Here is a 21014-nt window from a genome sequence, read left to right on the forward strand (position 1 = left end):
ATCAGGGATCACCTTCCACATGCAATCTAACTGTAGCGATGTCGAGCAAAGCGATAAATCCAACGCGCTTGCGCGTGCTGGTGGTGTAGGAATCCGCGTCATTTCTCCCGTGTTTAAGATGGTCATGTTGAAATTATCGCAAAGATCTTGGATTAATGTTGATCTATTATCATCATGAAGACAGCCCCATACCGTACCGTGCGAGTTAAAGTCTCCCAGAACTAGCCGCGGTGCCGGTAGGGATTCCGTGATATTACAAAGCGTTCGGTGCCCTACCGAGGCTCTAGGAGGAATGTAGATGGAAGCAATGCAAAGGTCTTTACCTTTGATTAAAACTTGACAAGCAACAATTTCAATGCCTGGTGTCGAAGGGAGGTTAATTCGGTTGAAAGAATAGCACTTTTTGATCCCCAAAAGTACTCCTCCATAGGGGTTTTCTCGATCCAGACGAATTATATTAAAGTCGTGGAAGTTGAGATTTATATCGGAAGTTAACCAAGTTTCACATAATGCGAAAGCATTACATTTTAAACTATTTAGTAAAAATTTAAAGGAATCGATTTTCGGGAGGATACTTCTGCTATTCCACTGTAGAACAGTGATCGAATCGGTGACCTCGTTCGATGACATAGCCATCGAAGGATACGATCGCTGCAAGGAGGGGCCATTTAGTAGTCAACTGCTTCAAAAATGTTTGCACCATAGGGAGAAAACGTATCAGAAGGCTTTTAAGAGGATCAGTAACATTGAAAGCTGTGAAAATTAAGTCCACTATGTCAGAAAATTTCATTAGTCCGCTACTGGATTGAGTATCTGTTTGAAAAAAGGGGACACTTGGGGTTTTGGATGTCCCTGGAAGTGGTGGGTACTCCTTGTTAGAATTAATATTTCCAAGTCCTGGAGCAAATTGCTTCGGCTTTTGTGCATCACTTCCGTTGGATTTATTGGTTGTAGATGGCGCACTCTGAGTGGACGACACCTTGGCACCCTTACGAGGCAATGTAGGGGAGGCTGGATTTCTCCTCTTCCTGGATTCCCCTGGGTTAACCAAAGATGTTCCCTCTCGTGGGTCGTCAGATTCTTGCTCAACGTTAGCCAAACCAGCATAGGGATTTTCGGACAGGACAGATGGCGATGCATTCTTTAGCATTTCTGCATAAGAACGCCTTGAGCGTTCCTTAAGGGAGCGCTTAATTTTATCCCCGCGCTGCTTGTACGCAGGACATGATTTAAGAGCATGTGAAGGGCCCCCGCAGCAAATACACTTTTCAGTTTCTTTGTCGCAAGAGTCATCCTCATGCTCTCCTTCGCATTTGCCGCATCGTTTCTTATTTCCACAATATGTGGCTGTGTGGCCCAACTGCTTGCAATTGCTGCAGCTCATGACCCGCGGTACAAACAGGCGAACTGGTAGGCGAACCCTGTCAAGGAGGATGTAGTTGGGAAGAGAGGACCCGGCGAATGTCACCCGAAGCGAGCCTGATAGAGAGTAGGTAGTCTTACCTCCCTCGGTGTTTGCGGTATACAATTGTTTGCATTCTAAGATCTTAATCTGTTCAAGAGAGGGGTCCTTAAAGCAGCCAACCCCGTGCTCCAACAGTTCTTCGCATTTCAGGCCCGGTTCGGACACTACCCCATCGATTTCACAGGCCACACAAGGCACGTATGCTTTAAATTCCCGCGTAAAGCGCTCACAGCAAGCAATCGCGTTTGCCTGGCCGAGATCACTCACTAGAACACGTATCTTGTTTGCCCGAACACGTGTTATCTGAGTTACCGCCGGGTAATTTGCAGTCAGATCTCGAGAAAGTTTTAATATATTAACCGGTTTCTCTCCGGTCCGAAAATATACCACCCATGGCCCAGAGGAACCTTCTGGGTACTGCTTTATACGGGGAGCAATGCGAGTATTAGGGGGATCAGGGACTTCCATGATTACATCAGATGGTATTTCGCCCTCGGCCATTTAAGCACGAGGGCAGAGCGTTATATAAACGGGAATGTGTCTTATTATTTGATTACAAGGTAGAGTAAAAGTAGGGAAAAGGAAAGAAAGCAAACGAGGAAAAAAAATAAAGCAAAACTTATCTGCAAACAACGTCGATTGTTCCGCACCAGCGAAAACAATGTACTGGATTTACTGTCGGCACCAGCAGAACGGCAGCTAACGAACGAACAAAGGATGACCTTGATTCACTAAAATTTACACCGAACACCACTGTGAAATATAACGATCCGTTCCGTTCAAAGGTTGGGAGACGTATCAAAATTGGACTTTTATTTGATTTATTTGTTTGTTTGTTTGTTTGTTTGTTTGCAGGATTTATTAACCGACGTGAAACTACTTTTTGATGTTGCTAACTTAGTGCTCGTTTCCGGCATACGATCGCCACCGCGCTTGAACCCGTCGGGGCGTAAACCGATCTGGAGGAGCCTTAAGACCTGGTTCGCGTCCCTTCACGACCACACTTATAGTGTTTGTAACAGACTTGAACCACCCGCCCATATCTTACTAGTTGGTGTTGCCAGCTTGCTGTTCGATTCGCCACTTTCTTTGAAGTTCCGACAGTATTGGTGTCACTACACTGCTGACGGAATTCCACGTACCCTCGGCTCGACACATCTCTGCCACAATATTCTCTACATTAAACGACAAATCTAGGACAAACGAGGATCACATGCTCCGGTGTTTTCTCGACGATTATGCACTCCGGACAAAAGAGTGACACAGCGTGCCCGAACCGATGTAGGTACTGTTTAAAACAACCATGACCAGACAGGAACTGCGTCAGATAGAAGGTCACTACCATGCCTCCTATTTACCCAGGTCGAGAGAACCGGTATGAGCCTGTGAATTCTGCTTCCTTTTTCCGAAGAGTCCCAATCATGGTGCCATTTGGTCATCGAGTCAGCTCTCATTTTTTACCGTATTCCCCTGGTCCCCTTCCGCTTTTAGCATTCGTTATCTTTCACTAGGATGATGCCGATAGGGATCATTCCAGCGATAACGCATACTGCCTCTGATGAGATAGTTCTGCACGCGCTCGCGATCCGCATGGTCATGAGCCTGAATGTCCTACTCAGATTTACCGAATTCCGCTGTATCTCCAGCGATGCAACTTAGACCGGGCCTCCGTACCTCAGTATCGATGATGATACGCTAGCCAGAAGACGTCCCTTGCTGAAGCATTTATAACTTTGGCCGCCTTCTCGCCAGCATAGTCGACGTGGGTGTTGAAGTTCTGTCGGTAATCTATCATTACGCCCAACTGTTTCAGCACCCGCTTCGAGACTATGACATGCTCCCCGACAGTGATTTCTGCTCGCTGCAGTACTTTGCAGTTGCTGACCAATAGTACCTCCGTTTTGTGAGGGGCTATCTGCAACTTCACTCCTTGCATGCAGTTTCCAATGTTGTCGATCGTCTCCATCGCCAACATTTCCACCTCTTCCGGGCGTCTCTCCCAGTACCGTTATTATGATGTCGTCCGCGAACCCGACGATCCCTACGCCCCTAGGCAGCTTAAGTGTCAGCACGCCGTTGTACATCCCGTCCCAAAGCGTTGGACCCAGGATAGAGCCTTGCTGTAGCTAGGGACTCTCATTTTGTGCAGTGATTCCGCAACGGCTTCCCAGCTTGCGCTATTAAACACGTTTTTGACGTATCGATTTCCTCTTCTTTTCTGTTTGCGCGCCACATCGGCTCTCTCGATCACTGTCCGAATAGCGTCCACCGTAGACTTGCCCTTCCGAAATCCGAACTGGTTTTTCCACAACCCGTTATCGCTTTCCGTAAATATTGTCAGTCTGTTAAGGACTAATCTCTGCAAGAGTTTCCTGAGCGTATCCAGCAGACATATTGGTTTATGCGATGATGGGCTTACCTGGTTTAGGTAGTAGGACTAACTTCTGTATGTGCAGTTGTTATGTTCTTAATGCGATATGGGGGATTCCATCTAGTCCGTTCGCTTTCTTCACTTATAAACCTTTTTGCCAATGCGATTAGTTCCTGTTTGGAGACTTGTATTACTTCCGCTCTACCTCGCATTACAGTATAATCGGCCATATCATTGGATCGTGCTCCGGAAAGAGCCCTTCTACGATAACTTTCAGTTTATCAGGATACATTTCCGGAGGAGTCGTGGGCCCTCTGATCTTTGTCATTGTCACACTGTATGCGTCGGCCCAGGGGTTGGCGTCAGCACCCTGCCACAACTCTTTAAAGCAACTCGATTTTTTTCGCCTTATCTAACGTTTCAATGGTGCGCTTCGGTGCTTGCTCTTTGGGCGTATCTTCGGGTTCTCAGGCAGCTTGCGCGGAGGGATCCAAGCTCCTCGCTCCACCAATACGCTGGACGTCGTCTGTTCCTTGGCTCCAGTTTTCTTGGCATTCTGATGTCGCATGCTCTTGCTAGCGCGTCTGTTAACTCTTCCGCGTCCATGTCAGAGGAGTCGCTCGCTGCCTGAAGTGCTTCCACAAAGAGATCATTGTCGAATGACTTCACCTTTCACTTCCGCTCGTGAGCTCTCGCCGTCGTTGGACAAAACTGTACCGGATTGTCAGGTGGTCACTATGCGTATAGTCTTCGCAAACTCTCCAGTTCATGTTTGCCTCTAATGACGAGCTACAAAAGGTAACATCGATGGTGGATTCCCGTGCATTTCTGCGGAAAGTTGTGCTGGTGCCCTCACTGCATAGCATAAGATCCAGTTTAGCTGAAGCTTCCAAAAGGCTATACCCTCTTGTGTTGGTATGTATGCTTCCCCACTCGACTGCCCAAGCATTGAAACCTCCTCCGATGACTACCGGATTTTGTCCGGCCAGCTCTCCAGTAAGTTCATGTAGCATCCGATGGAACTGCTCTACCGTCCATCCAGGGGGTGCGTAGCAGCTTCATATAAAGATCCCATTAATTTTGGCAATCACGAAGCCTTCGTATGAGTTTGAGACCACTTTCTGTATGGGGTATTTGCCCGACACCTGAATTGCAGCCGTTCCTGTTCCATCCGCCGCCCAGTTACCGTTGTAGATAGGGATTCGATACGGTTCCGCAATAATTGCAACATCGCATTTCGTTTCTGTTGTAGACTGCCACAACAGTTGCTGTGCAGTGTCGCGATGATTGAGTTTTAACTGGGTCACTTCCATCACTTCTGGCACTCCATCGTCTTTTTGTACGCTGGGCATATTAAGCCTCCGGTCATGTGATCTTTCTCACCTTCCGTTGTGCAGAGCATGCACATCGGTTGCTTAGTGAAGTCTGTTGCTAAAGTGTCCCTTTTCTCCACACATTTTCTGCACATATCAGATCTATCCGGGTCTTTGCAATTTCTCGCGTGATGCCCAAAGCCCAAGCATTTGAAGCATCTCTCCATTTGTCTGGAAACCCTAGGGACAGGCTTCAGTGAGCACACTGATTCGACCTTTTTCCTACAATTTATGAGCTAGAAGTGTGGAAAGCCGTATCGACGTCGTCTGCCTACCGCCGTACGCCGATTACCATGGGTGTATCTCCCAGATCACATTGTTCCTTCAGTGCACCTCTCAGCTCATCTCCAGGTTCCTGTACTCAATCACTGTCTCTTGGGCTAGGGCCCTTACGGTTGCCTCCTCGCCTAGAGACATTTCAATGAGTGACTTGAAGGCCACGCTCTTGACCGTCGTGTCTTTCTTCAGCTCGAAGAGCATCTCACCTTTCTGAGTACGACGGGTTCATCTCTCCCTTTTCGAGGGAGCTCAGCGTATGTGGTTCCTTCCTTTATCTCGACGATTAATGCTTCCCCCCTATTTTTCCCGACGGGGCTTAGCCAGTCTTTACCTTCTGCAGTTTTGACTTTGCCTTTTGTTTTATAACCGTTCGCCAATCGCTTGCTTGCTTCCGATCGACTTCTTGCTCATTCTTCGGTTTTTTCTTCTCTTCTTTTTCTTCAGGCGTCTCCCTTTTCTGTTTCTCGGAACGTCGATTCCGGGAACTTTTCGGTTTCTCTTCAGCTATCTCCGATACTGCTTTCGCCTTGACCTCGTCAAGCGTTTTTTTTCGGCATGCTCGGCACGGGTCCACAGCGCGATCTGCTTTTGTTCGACGCCATTCATGGAAGTGCATAAAGTTAGCACTAGCACCTACGAAAAAGTGAACGTGAATTAATTGTCGTACATTAGTTGTGAAATCCAAAAATTTGTCGCATACGTTTTTCAAAAAAATTGAAGAAGTGGAGGTGCCGGTGACGGAGACACTAGATGCGATCGAGAACTGGATGAACGGGGTCAAGCTGTTGTTGGTCAGCAACTGCAAAGCGATTCAGCGGATGCAGATCGACGTCGGAGGGCACGTGGTTGCATCGAAGCGTGCACTGAAGCAATTGGGAGTGATAATCGACGACCGGTTGAGCTTCAACAACCACGTTGACTACGCCTGTGAAAAGTCAGCGAAGTCAACGAACGTAACAGTGAGAATCATGCCAAACGTCGGTGGCCCGAGAAGCAGGACGAGACGTCTGCTATCTACTGTTTCGTCATCGATACTCCGATGTGGGGTGCTGCGCTGAAAACCAAGCGGAACCGTGAAAAGTAGAACGAGTAGCGACTGCCTACAGAACAATATCGTCGGAGGTAGAATATGTTATGGCGGAGGACGTGAAATACTACCAGCGGAGAAATGCACGTCATGCAAGGAGACTGGTCCGAGCGGATCGTTGGCTAAATGGCAGCAGGAGTGGGACAATGCGGAGAAAGGAAGGTGGACCCACCGACTCATCCCAAATGTGTCGGCTTGGGTGCACAGGAAGCCTGGGGAGGTGAACTTCCATTTGACGCAGTTTTTGTCCGGGCACGGATGCTTCCGGAAGCGCTTCCGGAAAATAAGTCTTTTTTCTAGTCTCTAGTGTATTGTTTTTCCGTAGTGTTCTGTCTGATTACAAAACTGACACTTGGAGATCTGGTCTTCATATGTATAAAATGTTGTCTGTGAACCAATAACAGCTCATATTCGGTAGCGTCGGTTTAGATAAAAAGGGTTGTATCAAGTCAATCGCATTCTAACGACACTAACACTATTGGAAATAGGTGGGAAGGAGTTTCAACAGATTCCAGCTGGAACGGGCTCTACCTCTCGGTATGTTGGCTTGCTGCTTGCTGCTAGCATTTAGCATATCAGAAGTTCGCCCGTTCGGTACGTATAGTACTACCAGATGTTGTAGATGGTGAAGTTAAACCGTAGATTACAGACATTTGGGCTCATAATAAAGCCAACCACCGTGTAATTTCACACTTTTAGTAAACGTTTGATGTTATGCTGCCGAAATGTAACTGAAAAACTACATCAACAGATGCGGCGCAGTTTGTGAGAAACTTGTACGAAGCTAACCAGGGTTCGGATTTCAATCCATAGAGTTAACGGTTTCCCTAAACCCGGTTAAAGGAGAATGTCCCTAAGGTTAAACCATCCATGATCGAAATAGAAGGAAACGTTACCTTTACGGAATTTCGTGTATGATGGAACTGTATAAACGCGTTTTGAAAACATAAGTCCCAATCTCACCTGGACTTTGGGTTCTGAGCTCAAAAGCTTTACACACTCTGGGTTGACGTCGAATTTTGAACACTCATTTTTGGGCTCTGGACACTTTCTACACTTTGATTCTGGAATCTAAAATTTGAACTCTGCGCTCTGGAATTTTTAGGTCGTTACGGTTGCGCGGATTTTCGTATATGATGGACCTGTATAGAGGCGATTTCTAAAATTATAAGCCAAATCTCACCTGGACTTTTTATTCTGAGCTCGAAAAAAACAATGAGTACAGCAGATACCAAATCGTTATTTGGATGCAAAAAATTGTTTCGTTCTCAACTGTTTCGTGCGTTTTAAAATAATAGCGAGTAAAGGCGCTTTATCCTAGGCTTAACAGCCAGGACAAGGTGCAAATACCTCTGTCCTATCTCAAAGGAGTGACATTAACCTTCTTAGCAAAGTCACTCCCAACGATTTATCATATCCCCTTCAAACGGAAACGGTTGGTACGGTTGTTCTCGTTTCTTCTTCCTTTAAGATTTAAAACTATTCGTCAATCAAATTGTTTATTAATTGAATAATTTGGTTGCCGTTTAATTTTGAAACATCTTTAAACCAAACTCTGCACAGTAGGCCTGGCCGTTTTAATATTTGCAACATATGAAAATATGCTTCAAATATTAATGTTGACAAGAAAAACACCACAGAATAACTGTAGTGTTTTCCAGAATGCTTTTCAATACTGGCTGTATAAGGGTTAGAATAGAATAGAAACTGTTTCGTGCGTTTTAAAATATATGAGTTCTATGGGAAGATAATATGTGATTCTATAGTGAATGACGTTGTAATACCGTGATAAATGTAGCTAAGTTTTGAAATGATGGAACTAGTGACGATGAAGAAATGGTTACATTTAGAATTCTTTGATCCATTTTTGTTGCGAGTTTGTTTCGAAATCAATTAGTCATAGTTTGCCGGCATTCACTGACGAATACCGAATGAACGGGAATCCTTTCCATTTGCTTATCTTAAAAAAACAACCAACAGCGTATAGAATTTCATCGAAAAGAAAAACACTACTCGTCAGTAACAACCGGTCAGTTGTCGGTCAACCTCCGCCCACAACAAGATGACCACCGGGAGAAAACTTATCACCGCGACGATTCTAATTCTACAACTGACATCAATCCGGGCATCGCAAGAATTTCGCCGCTATGGGGACACCCGAGATTGGTACCTTGACATCGTTTACATTTCGAACAGGAACCCGGTACTACCACCCAACAAAGATCCCTACCACGGAATGGACACCCCCATGTACAGCTACGACTGTGACGGTAACAGAATTAACCTCAAAAATACCAAAAACCATCTGAATCGTATACATTTTTTCTTCTTTTAGCCCACTACAACCTCATCCGCGACGAGCTAAACTATCTGCGCAACCTACTGGACAAGTGCACCGGTTGCCCCCGGCAGCACAGCTTTCCGGTCACGAACAGTGAATTCTGCCACAAAGGTTTATGTTTCCCGAGTGTTGCATGCACCGAATTAAACAACACTGCCCACTGTGGACCCTGTCCGATCGGGTACGACGGTGACGGGCGACGGTGTACCAAGCGAAACCCGTGTCTGGGCGAACCGTGCTACCCGAGGGTACACTGTCTACCGGATGAAGAAACCTATCCGTACTATCGTTGCGGCGAATGTCCATCCGGATACGTAGGTGATGGGTTGAATTGTACCGAGGAGGATACGTGTCAATCGAGCCCTTGTTTCGGTGGGGTCAGCTGCCGGTGGGATGTTGATCCTCCGCATTACGTGTGCGGTAGGTGTCCGGAGGGGTATGAAGGTGATGGGAGGTTCTGCAATAGGAATGCTTGTGCGGAGAAACCTTGCTTTGCGGGGGTGAATTGCTTCAAGACGAATACCGAGCCGTTCTTTAGCTGCGGCGAGTGTCCGGTTGGGATGGCAGGGAATGGAGTTTTGTGCGGGTTGGATAGTGATTCGGATGGTTATCCGGATTCTAGGTTGGATTGTGCTGATTCTGTGTGTGCGAAAGATAACTGTTTGGGGTTACCTAATTCGGGACAGGAAGATAGGGACGGAGATGGGATAGGAGACGCTTGCGAGATGGATGTCGATTTCGATGGGAGGAAGAATGAAGAGGATAACTGTCCAGACGTAGCGAATCCGAAGCAGGATGATGTTGACGGAGATAAGATCGGCGATGTTTGCGATAATTGTGAGCGGGTTAGCAATACGGATCAATTGGACTTGGATGGGGATGGCGTTGGAGATGCTTGTGATGGGGACGTGGACGGCGATGGTTTGGTTAATGTAAATGATAACTGCTGGTTGGTGTTTAACTCGTGTCAGTTGGATGTAGATTTTGATGGAGTCGGCGATTTGTGCGACAACTGTCCGAATAACTGGAATTCAGATCAGAGAGATTCGGATGGAGACGGAATCGGTGATGTTTGTGACACGGAGCTGGATACGGATGAGGATGGTATTCAGGATGATCGGGACAATTGCTGGGAGTTGGAGAATGCCGATCAATTGGATAGTGACGAGGATGGTGTGGGAGATGCCTGTGACAATGACATGGATAACGATGGAGTGGTAAATGAAGAAGACAACTGTCTTTTGATTATGAACCCGGATCAAGAAGACGTAAATAGTAAGTTGGGTTTCTAATATCGGGGAAGACATGTTTGATGTTTCGATCTTATTTCAGTGAATGGCGTTGGAGATCGCTGTGAGGAGGACTTCGATGGGGACAGCGCTGTAGACTGGGAAGACAATTGTCCGCTGAATGCTAAAATCAAACATTCGGACTTTCGGAACTTCACCACTGTAGCACTTGATCCGAGTGGTGTTAGCCAGGAAGATCCCTATTGGGAGATTCATAGCCGTGGCGCCGAGATATTTCAGAGGTTCAACAGTGATCCAGGACTGGCGATTGGGTTGGTGACTTTGATGAATTAAGCTAAATGAGTCGAGTATAGGAATACGCTATTTTCAGCCGTGACCGCCTGGAAGGCGTAGATTTCGAAGGAACGTTCCATATAGCAGCTGACGAGACGTCTGTAGATGATGACTTCGTAGGATTTGTGTTCGGCTACGTGAACAATCGTAAATTCTACTTTGCCTCCTGGAAACGTGGCGATCAAAAGTATTGGGAACATAAACCTTTCACTGCAATGGCAACCGCCGGAATTTTGCTTAAACTGGTCAACAGTCAAACCGGACCGGGAACCTATTTACGAAACAGTTTGTGGAACGATGCAAGCATAACCGGCCAAACGCGACTTCTGTGGAAAGATAAAAATGCGAACGGATGGAAATTTAATACTGCTTATCGGTGGAAGCTGCTACATCGACCAGCGATTGGACTGATTCGGTTTCGGCTGTTCCAAGGCACAACACTTATCGCTGACTCCGGGAATATTTTCAACTTCAGTATTAAAGGTGGCCGACTGGGAGTGTACTGCTTCTCGCAGGCTCTAATAACTTGGTCCAATATAGTGTATCGTTGCAGCGGTAAGTTTTTTACGTTTGAACCGGTCATCATTACACAAATCATATTCAAACCTTTTGCAGAAACCATCCCTCGCAATATCTTCAACGAAATCCACCTAAGACTATCACCACAGCTTCTCAACAAAACCACGGTCAGCGACGAGAATTGGTAATCCAAAACTGGACAAAACTTAGCCCACGACGATTCAACTGCAAAACTAATGTATTATCGCTGCCATTTATCATTTGTCGCCTCCGCTGGCAAATAAAAAAAATGATTGAATTATTCGACTAATCTAAAAACCAAAAAACCCGTGACCCCGCACCATCTATGGGTTTGAGCCGACGAAACAAACTATTACCTATTCAAGCCATCGAGTTTGACTGGCTATATTTCTTAATTTACACTCACTTATCAACCGGTATAATCGGTGGTGGTTTTGGATTCGAAAAATTTGGACAAGAACGCCCACACGAATGTGTGGCCGACAATCGGTCGCTGCGGAGCGATAGACGATAATGGATGTTCGCGGAGCATCGAGGCGGTTCTCACCGCGGGGTTCGTATAGGCCATTATGTGTGTGTGTGGGTCTCTGTTATTAGTCAATTATATTGCAATAAAAACTGTCAGTTTTATAATGGGGATACGTTCGTTTATTTCGATGCTAAACAAAGTAGCGGAGATTTTATAGTTGAATGTTTTGATGCAGAACAGATCAGGAAGCTGCAAAGAAGTTTCAGTAATGTAACAGTCATGGCACAGTGACAGTTAAAAAGATCCTAAATTGTTTTTTTTAATCGATAAATCTGCTACGGGAAGAAGTTTTTGGTAAAGAGTTACACAATTCTGAATTCGCCTTGATAAGTGATACGATATATGCAACTCTCTCAGAAGTGTTAACTGCTCTGGGTAGCCTGCTGCCGAGAATTGTTGGTGGATTGGAAAATTGCAGACGTTCGCCTACAATTTTTCTTGACAATATCGATGTTTTTGGCACATTATGGTATGTGGTACAATCATTAAAGCGGCCAGACCAACTGTGCAACGTACACAATGAAGATGATTCAAAATTATATGGCAATTAAATTATTCATTTAATGAGGAATTTGATCAACGAATTTTTTTTAATCTTGAATAAGAAAGAAACGTGGACAACCGTACCGACCGTTTGATGGGGGATTGATAAATCGTTGGGAGTGACTTGATTAAGAGAGTTAATGTCACTCCTTTGGTCCTAAGTTTCTGGGATGGGACAGAGGTATTGTTTCTGTCCTGGCTAATGAGCCTAGGTTATAATGCTTTTACTCGCTCTCTGAAATAATAATGGAGAAAATTGTTGAAATCAGTTGATTAGTACTAAACACAAAGACAAAAACCTGTTTTAATCCACCTAGAGGTGCAATTGTGCCTTTCTCATTTCTCCAAACTATGACTCCATGCCTGGTTTTGTTTAATATAATTGTGGAAATGTCTATTACATTCTTAGTACATGCACTTATACACAATAACTCGCTAGCCACGAACATGATAAGCTACGTGTCGACTCGCTTGGAACAGAAAATATAATCTTTCATTTACACCCATTTTAATAAATTTTGCTTCATTTTGATAGTGGTGATATGGTGGTATGATAGTGGTACCAGTTTAAATGAAAAATTACTGTGTGGCCGCACTCCGTAACTCCAGAACCGGAATTCCGATCGAACCAAAATCGCATGCATAACCGTTTTATATGAGAAAGGCAAATTGGTCAATTTGAAATCATAAAAATTGCCGCGTATTACCGAGAATGAGGCGCACACACCGTCAAACGATACCACATTTAAATTAGTGCAAATTTGTCGGTCATTGAGGCTGGTGGAGAATTTTAAAGAATGTTGGGACAGAAACTACGGAATCTAAAGATAATAGCAGAGCTTTTTCGATCTGACATGTTTAAAAAGCCGACAGCTAGTTTTGTAATTATTTATGAATGATAGTAAAAACTACATATTTAGAGTGCATTAGGATTCAGCTCCGCACTGTAGCAGCACAACGAACATACTTTGTAAGCGTATTCACTGATATCTTGAAATCAAAACTAAACAAAGTTTATTTGAAGGTCGGCATGCGCAATGTTGCCAGAACTCCGGTCGAAAAGCGAATGACGGATCTCAATAGTAGCATGTCTGTAATAACCTACGTACTTGGAACTATTGAGAACCAGAGCTACAGGTCCAAAGCCCTGGTAAAGGAGAATGGTTGTGATGATCTGGGCCGCGGTCACCACGTAAAGCAAAAAATGGTCATAACCTCAAGTCGCCAAGGCGTGAAGCGACCCGTGCCGAGGGATGAGTGATCGAGGGGGTGAAAAAATATGCTCGATCGTTAACGGAGCCTGTGGGGTACCTGGGCAACCCCCACAGTAAGCGTCCCTTACCACGTTACTGCGCAGCTCTGGATTGGCGGACTTTTCTTTCTCTCGCGACTCGTGGGATCAATGAGCCACGCGAAAAATAATAAAAACAAACGGAGGTGCCAAACCCCTTTGCTAAAGCTGGTTTGATGAGGTCTCCCCCCGTGGGGAGAGTAGTGGAGCGACGGGGACTGCATCCGACAGCACCAGTGACCATCCAGCATTGGTAGAAAATAGCCCTACCAACGCGCTGGACGGGCCACTAACCGCGATGCGTAAAATATCAGCAAGGAGCTGAAACAGAGCCTGCTGGTGCTCCGGAAGGCTGTTCGTGTCGCAAGACTGGAACAGCAGGCTTACGCCAAGAGGGTGGAATGTCAGGAGTAGTCCGACAAAGGAACCCAGACAGTGGCTTCCAAGAGGGAGGGAAGAGAGAAGGCCGACATAGGTACCCTCCCTTTCCCCTTCTATGGAGCAGCCAAGTCGCTCGAAGCGGCGGCTGAGTTCCCCTCGAACGGCAAGCGCAAGACGACGTCGAACGCGAAGCGCCCTAGGAAGTCACCAGGCGAAGGTGCAAAAAACAACACCAAACGGCGTTTAACCGTCACGGCCAAACGCCGTTTGGTCGAGGTAAACCGGGGCGCAAATGACCCCGCCGGGCAGGAAGAAGGCACCAGCAACTCGGCGCAACCGAAGCAGGGGGGCGTAAACCCCTGGACCCTGGTCACTAAGAAGAAGCCGACACCGTATGCACCGCGGCCCGCGAAGAAGGCCAAGGACGGAGGCGAGGCCTTGTGGTTAAAAACCGACAAGGACAAATATGCCGACATCCTAAAGTCGATGAGGGCGGCCGAAAGCCTCTCGGCCCTCGGGCAAGACGTGCGCAGCGTGAGACGCACCAACACAGGCGAAATGCTTTTGGTGTTGAAGCGAGGCGCACAATCCAGTGCTGTCTATAAGGCCTTGGCCCAAGAGGTCCTGGGTGAAGGCGCCCAGGTGAGGTCGTTAGGGGCGGAAATGACTGCAGTGTAAGCATCTGGACGAGTTCACGACCACAGACGATGTCGTCGCAGCCGTCAAGAAACAATGTGACGTAACAATTGAGCGGGCCTCTGTGCGCTTGAGAGGGGGACCCTCCGGCAAGCAAGTAGCCTACCTCAGACTACTGAAAAAAAGGTTACCGTGATAGGTAAACTGAAGATCGGTTGGCCAGTATGCCCAATTGGCATACCCTAGCCGCCTTCAGTGGATAGGTGCTAGCGGTGCCTTGAGTCTGGCCATAAATCGTACGAATGTAAGGGTGCAGACAGGAGCAAACTATGTCCGTAATCATGCTATGGTCGGACCTTCGTGTCCCTTCGGTGGGGCCAATAAGAAGCCGTGAACGTCACACAGCTGAAACTTAACCACGGTGCAGCTGGCCAACAGCTGTTGTGGCACTCGGTCTCGGAGTCGAGAACAGATGTCGCCCTCCTATCAGACCCGTTTAACATCCCTGCCGGCAACGGCAATTGGGTGTCGAACGGGTCTATGATGACGGCAATCTGTACAACGAGACGATTCCCGGTTCAAGAGGTAATACACTCCTCCGCCGAGGGTGTTGCGATTGCCAAGATCAATGGTGTGTTCTATTGTAGCTGCTACGCTCCACCACGGTGGCCCATAAAACAGTTCAACCAGATGATCGACAGGCTTTCGTTCGACCTAGTGAGCCGAAAACCGGTAGTTATAGCGGGAGACTTTAACGCTTGGGCAGTAGAGTGGGGCAGCCGCTGTCTAAATAGCAGGGGCCAAGCGCTACTAGAGGGTGTGTTCTATTGCAGCTGCTACGCCCCACCAAGGTGGCCAATAGAACAGTTCTACCAGATGATCGACAGGCTCTCGTCGGACCTCGTGGGCCGGAAACCGGTAGTAATAGCGGGAGACTTCAACGCTTGGGCAGTGGAGTGGGGCAGCCGCTGTACAAATAGCAGGGGTCAAGCGCTAATGGAAGCGTTTGCGAAACTCGATACTGTGCTAGCTAATGATGGCTCCGCTAGTACATTCCGTAGAAACGGAGTGGAGGCGTGGATTGATTTGACCTTTGCCAGCCCGAGTCTGGCTCCAGGCATGGAATGGAGGATAGACGAAGGCTACACCCATAGCGATCATTTAGCAATCCGCTTTAGGATCAACTATGGAGTGCAGGATCCGAGGGCGGGAGATCCCTGTCAGGTACGCGGGTGGAAGTCCAATCACTTCGACAGCGAAGCTTTCACCGCGGCCCTGGGACTGGAGGCCAACACCGACAGTCTAAGCGGGGATGCGCTGGTAGCTGTTCTATCATGCGCGTGCGATGCCACTATGCCGAGAAAAACACTGCCAAGAAACGGCAGATGCCCGGTATACTGGTGGAGTGCCGAGATTGCAGCTCTACGGTCAGCCTGCTTCAGAGCTAGACGTAGGATGCAAAGAGCTCGCACCGAGGATGCAAGAGAGAACCGCCGTGAAGTGTTTCGAGCTGCGAAATTAGCCCTTAACAAGGCTATTAAAAGCAGCAAGAGAGCGTGTTTCGACAAGCTGTGTGAGAGTGCCAACGCGAATCCGTGGGGTAACGCCTACAGGATTGTGATGGCCAAGACCAAAGGGGGCTCTTCACCCCCAGAACGGTCTCCGGACCGGTTGGCAACGATTATCGAAGTACTCTTCCCGTCTCGAGCCACAAGCCCCTGGCCACCTGCACTACGAGACAGTGCGGGCACGGCCGAAATGGCCGAAGCGCGATCAAGGCAGCGATCATAGCGAACCCGAACATGTTCAGGCTAGCTATGCAGAGGTGCCTTGACGAGCGCCGTTTCCCCGACAGAAGGAAAACGCAGAAATGGGTGCTGTTGCCGAAGCCCGGGTAGCCGCCAAGCGACCCATCGGCGTACATACCAATCTGTCTGATCGACACGACTGGCAAACTGCTTGAGAGGATTATCCTCAACAGGCTAACCCGGTACGCAGAAGGTACGGACGGCCTGTCAAGCAACCAGTTTGGCTTTCGGAAGGGTAAGTCCACGGTGGACGCTATCAACTCAGTGATAAAGACTGCCGAGATAGCGATCCAACGAAAAAGACGAGGCATTCGATACTGTGCGTTAGTGACACTTGACGTGAAGAACGCATTCAACAGCGCAAGCTGGGATGCCATCGCGCTCTCGTTACACCGGCTTAGCCTACCGGTGGGTCTGTACCGGATCCTGGAAAGTTACTTCCAAAACCGCGTACTGCTATACGAGACCGATGCCGGTCAGAAAAGGGTTCCGATTACCGCCGGAGTCCCGCAGGGCTCGATCCTAGGCCCGGTGCTATGGAACCTCATGTATGACGGGGTTCTGAGACTGAAGTTCCCTCCTGGGGTCAAGATCGTCGGCTTTGCCGACGACGTAACCTTGGAGGTCTACGGGGAGTCAATTCCTGAGGTAGAACTAACCGCAGAACACGCGATCAACACGGTGGAGGAATGGATGAGCGCGAGATGCCTGGAACTCGCTCAGCATAAGACGGAGGTAGTTATCGTCAACAACCGCAAGTCGGCACAACATGCAGTTATCCATGTGGGAGAAGTCGTGATCACCTCACAGCGGAGTCTGAAGTCTCTCGGAGTCATTATAGACGACAAGCTGACCTTCGGCAGCCATGTCGACTGACTATACATGCAAGAGAGCGTCGACTGCTGTTGCGGCACTTTCGAGGATGATGTCCAACAGCTCAAAGGTGTGCGCCAGTAGACGTAGGCTACTGGCAGGCGTTGCCGTATCTATCCTCAGGTACGGCGGCCCGTCATGGTCAAGAGCACTGAGGGTAACCAGTTACCTACGGAAATTGGAGAACACCTATAGCGTGATGTGCCTCAGAGTGATATCTGCCTACCGCACGGTATCACACGATGCATCCTGTGTGATAGCGAGCATGATGCCAGTCGGGCTGGTCATTCGGGAAGATGAGGAGTGCTTCGAGATACGTGGAAATAGAGGAGCCCGCGCGCGACCCAGGGTGGCTTCGGTTGCCAGATGGCAGCATGAGTGGGATAACTCCTTGAAAGGTAGGTGGATCCACCGGCTGATACCTAACATATCGAGCTGGGTGGGCAGACCCCATGGGGAAGTTCACTTCCATCTGACACAATTCCTGTCCGGCCATGGCTGCTTCCGACAGTGCCTCCACAGGTTCGGGCACGCGGAGGTCCCCGCCTGCCCTGACTGCCCAGGTGTCGACGAAACTGCCGAACACATACTGTTCGTATGTCCTCGTTTCGACGTCGAAAGAAGAGCAATGCTTGACGTTTGCGGCTGGGACACAACCCCTGATACCCTTATTCAGCGGATGTGTCAATCGGTGGAGAAGTGGAACGCAGTCTCGGCTGCAACCACCCAGATTGCCTGCAGGTTGCAGAGAATCTCCTTTTCGTCTCCTAGGTCCGAAGCGGATCAATCGACTATTAATTGAAACTGTAAACATACTAGCAGTATTAGTCGGGAAGACTTTTCCTACAACTGTTCTGTTTCATCTCTATCTTAACACGTTAACGTACAAATGCTCGAGCCCTTCGCGATGATACACACGATCGCGAGTCCCTACGCCCGCACATACCTGAACCGTACAATGAATGTCCCATTCAGAGTCACGGCCCGCTTCAAAAAACAGTGTTTTATTGGGCGCCATTGCCTGTCTCGTCTGCAATTTGTAGTATGTGATTCTGACGGGGAGCCCTTCCGAGAACCTAGCTCTACAGCTCCAGTAGGATAGCTTTAAAAAAATTGGTATGGAACCGGTTGATGCCAATCGAGCTAGCATTTCTTTGGACTGAGCAAACTAATTTATTTGTTTGTTTAGTGTTCGTTTGACCAACTAGGAAACAAATCCACTGGGTCTTAAATGCGCGTGGGGAATACGCATGGTCTTGTCTGAGTGAATTATGACTTTTGAATTATGTATGAGGGTTGCGAGTTGACAAATCGCAAGAACAGTTCACAACCAATTACCAATTTGCGGCAATCATTTCAGCACGAGGAGTAAATGTTTTATTGTCATATTTAATGGTTTACTTTTAGTTTTTTTAAATGGTCACTCAATTATACTGAGCTAAGAATAAGTAAGTAACTACTATTTAGAAACAGGGTATGTTTGATTCGTGCATGATATTAATATCGTTTAGGAACTCAGTATCGATATTTTATTCTGTTTCGCCTCCTCATTTTTATATCGCAGCGTTTACTCGAACGAAGTGAAAAAAAATTCATAAAGAACCATTTATTAATTCTGTCACGCTATTAGGGGGAAGAGCTGTACGATGTATGTAGGAAATTTCATAAAACATGAACACTTTTGCGTGCAGCGGCAGTATTGTGCTCCTCCAAAAAAAGAAAAAAACCGAAATTATTTGGTTCGTATTAGACCAAGGGGATAAAGAGCGTGGTAATATGAGAGAAAGTTAATTAATATTGGGCAATCTTTGCGTGACATAATTTATGAATGGTCCACCATACCACTTTTAAACTCATTGTTTTTGGTCCATTTTATATTGGCGACAACCCGGCTGTCCGGAGTTCAAGTTGCTTTAGTTGAAACAAACTCTCGATAAATGGTTACCCAGAGCTTAAACGCCTTAACATCTAGAACATTTACGTATCCTACAGTAAATAAATTATTCAAACTTTTTATGCACGAAAATATATTCTCAGTCGCATCGCTTGCTTGAGGCTTAAATCCTGACTAACAACCCACCCACTACCCAATCCGTGGTACTTATGGGAGTGTCACTGAGTCGGGGCCACTCCGTTAAGTAAGTACCACATAAACTCTTCCTTTCTCGTATCCCAAGTTTTACGGTAAAGATGGTCGTGGCCCGGAATGGTGATTCTCAGGCGAAATTCTCGCTTCGACTGGATCAGCTGTTATTCCCAAATAATGCTCCTCAAGTAGTCTGGCTGGAAATGAGAGTCATCAGTCTGCAATCTACGAAGTATACCGTGCTTACGCAACGCAACTGTGCTGTTTCATCTCTATCTTGTAACAGAATTCGATTATCCCCGTTCTATTCTATACAGTCAGGTTTTTTTACGCGGTTTTTTTTTGCGCGGTATTTTTTTACGCGGTTTTTTTGCGCGGTATTTTTTACGCGGCTTTTTTACGCGGATTTTGACATTTACGCGGTTTTCATTTACAGCAGATTCAGAAGTATCTAAGAAATGACCACGGTTGAGATGATAACAAGGATTAATGGTCTGCGCCATGTAGTCAAAGTAAGGGGATAAGAAACGGGTTTGAGAAGTGAGCTCGATAAGCCTTTCAATCGGCCAATACGAATTGTGCTCGGAGGTTGGTAACTTTTTGGGTGGCGATGACACGCACTTGTCTCCAATCGTGTGGGACAATGTTATCGTCAAGAAACTTATTGAATAAATTTAACAGGCGTCTCTTGGCAGAGTCTGGCAGATCCTTCAACAAGTTGAATGTGATTGTCTGGCCTTGGAACTTTATTGTTATATGATAAGTTGTGCACCATCGAGAAAGTTTTTTCGTTCGCAGTATCAGATCCGGAAATATCTTTTCGGCGGAATCGAATATATATTCCACATTCTCATTAGTAGTGTTTCGGTTTCGCATACACCAGACCGCGCCCCGAAGAGTGCTCATCGATATTTCTCTCGTTAATCCAACAACAAACCGGCGCCAGTAACTCCGTTTTTTGGCTTTCAATGAACTCTTCATTCGCGTTTCTAACGTCGCGTACTGTCGATAACCCGTCATTCAGATAGGTCTTATATACGCGGTGGCCTTCTCCGCGTACACATCTGAGTACTCTTTATCTCACCACGGATTGGGAGAACCGATAGCAGGATCCACTTGCTTCAGTTTGGTTGCAGCACTTCCAAGAGACGTAACTTTTGGATCACCGATCTGGCCTTTACAAGAAAGTTTAGAAAATGGGAAAATGTTCCCTCTTGTGGAGGTAATAGGACATAGAGGCTTGTTGAGGATGCTGGCGTATCTTTCTTTAGCAATTCTGCGAAAGAACGTTTTGAACGTCCTGCAACGTTTTTGTTTATCCTCGCGTAGTTTTTACGCTGGACATGCCGAGATATCAGTATTTCTACTGCACGAATCATCTAGATGATGCTCGCCACAGACGGATTTTGGGCAAGAGGATGTAGTTCGGTAAAACGGTACCAGCGATGGTCACCCGATAAGTTTGATTGGGAGTATGTTTTTGAACCATCCGCCGTAATTACTACTGAGTGAAAACGCTTGCAATCAAGTATTGTTACGGAACGGAACTAAGCGATCTTTAAAACAGCCAACCCCGTACTACCGAAGATCTTCACATGTTAAACTTCCATCGTTGATGACGCCTTCCATCTCTACCATCACCGGAATATATACATTATAATCCCGCATAAAGTGCTCACAGCAAGCAATATCGTTTGCCTGTTTTGAGTTGGCTAACAAAACCCTTAGCTTGTCCGATTCAGTGATTTAGTCTTGGGCCGAAAGAAGCCCACTGTTGAGTATTCTGGGTAACGTTTGGACCAGGGGTAGCCTTAGGCATTGAATCCGA

General features: G+C 47.0%; 2 protein-coding genes across 3 annotated transcripts in view; both read left to right on the forward strand.

Annotated features, from left to right (window-relative positions):
* The window catches only part of LOC131688556 (microtubule-associated protein futsch-like), a 185291-nt gene that overhangs the window by 103413 nt on the left and 60864 nt on the right, over window positions 1–21014 (forward strand). The window lies entirely within an intron of this gene.
* On the forward strand, window positions 8585–11670 carry LOC131688580 (cartilage oligomeric matrix protein-like). The gene is made up of 5 exons (XM_058972933.1): window positions 8585–8845; window positions 8911–10191; window positions 10249–10477; window positions 10537–11054; window positions 11115–11670. Exons 1-5 carry the CDS (start codon window positions 8638–8640, stop codon window positions 11204–11206), a joined length of 2328 nt encoding a protein of 775 aa, XP_058828916.1. The 5' UTR covers window positions 8585–8637; the 3' UTR covers window positions 11207–11670.

Source organism: Topomyia yanbarensis, chromosome 1 (genome assembly GCF_030247195.1).
Source record: "Topomyia yanbarensis strain Yona2022 chromosome 1, ASM3024719v1, whole genome shotgun sequence".
NCBI lineage: Eukaryota > Metazoa > Arthropoda > Insecta > Diptera > Culicidae > Topomyia > Topomyia yanbarensis.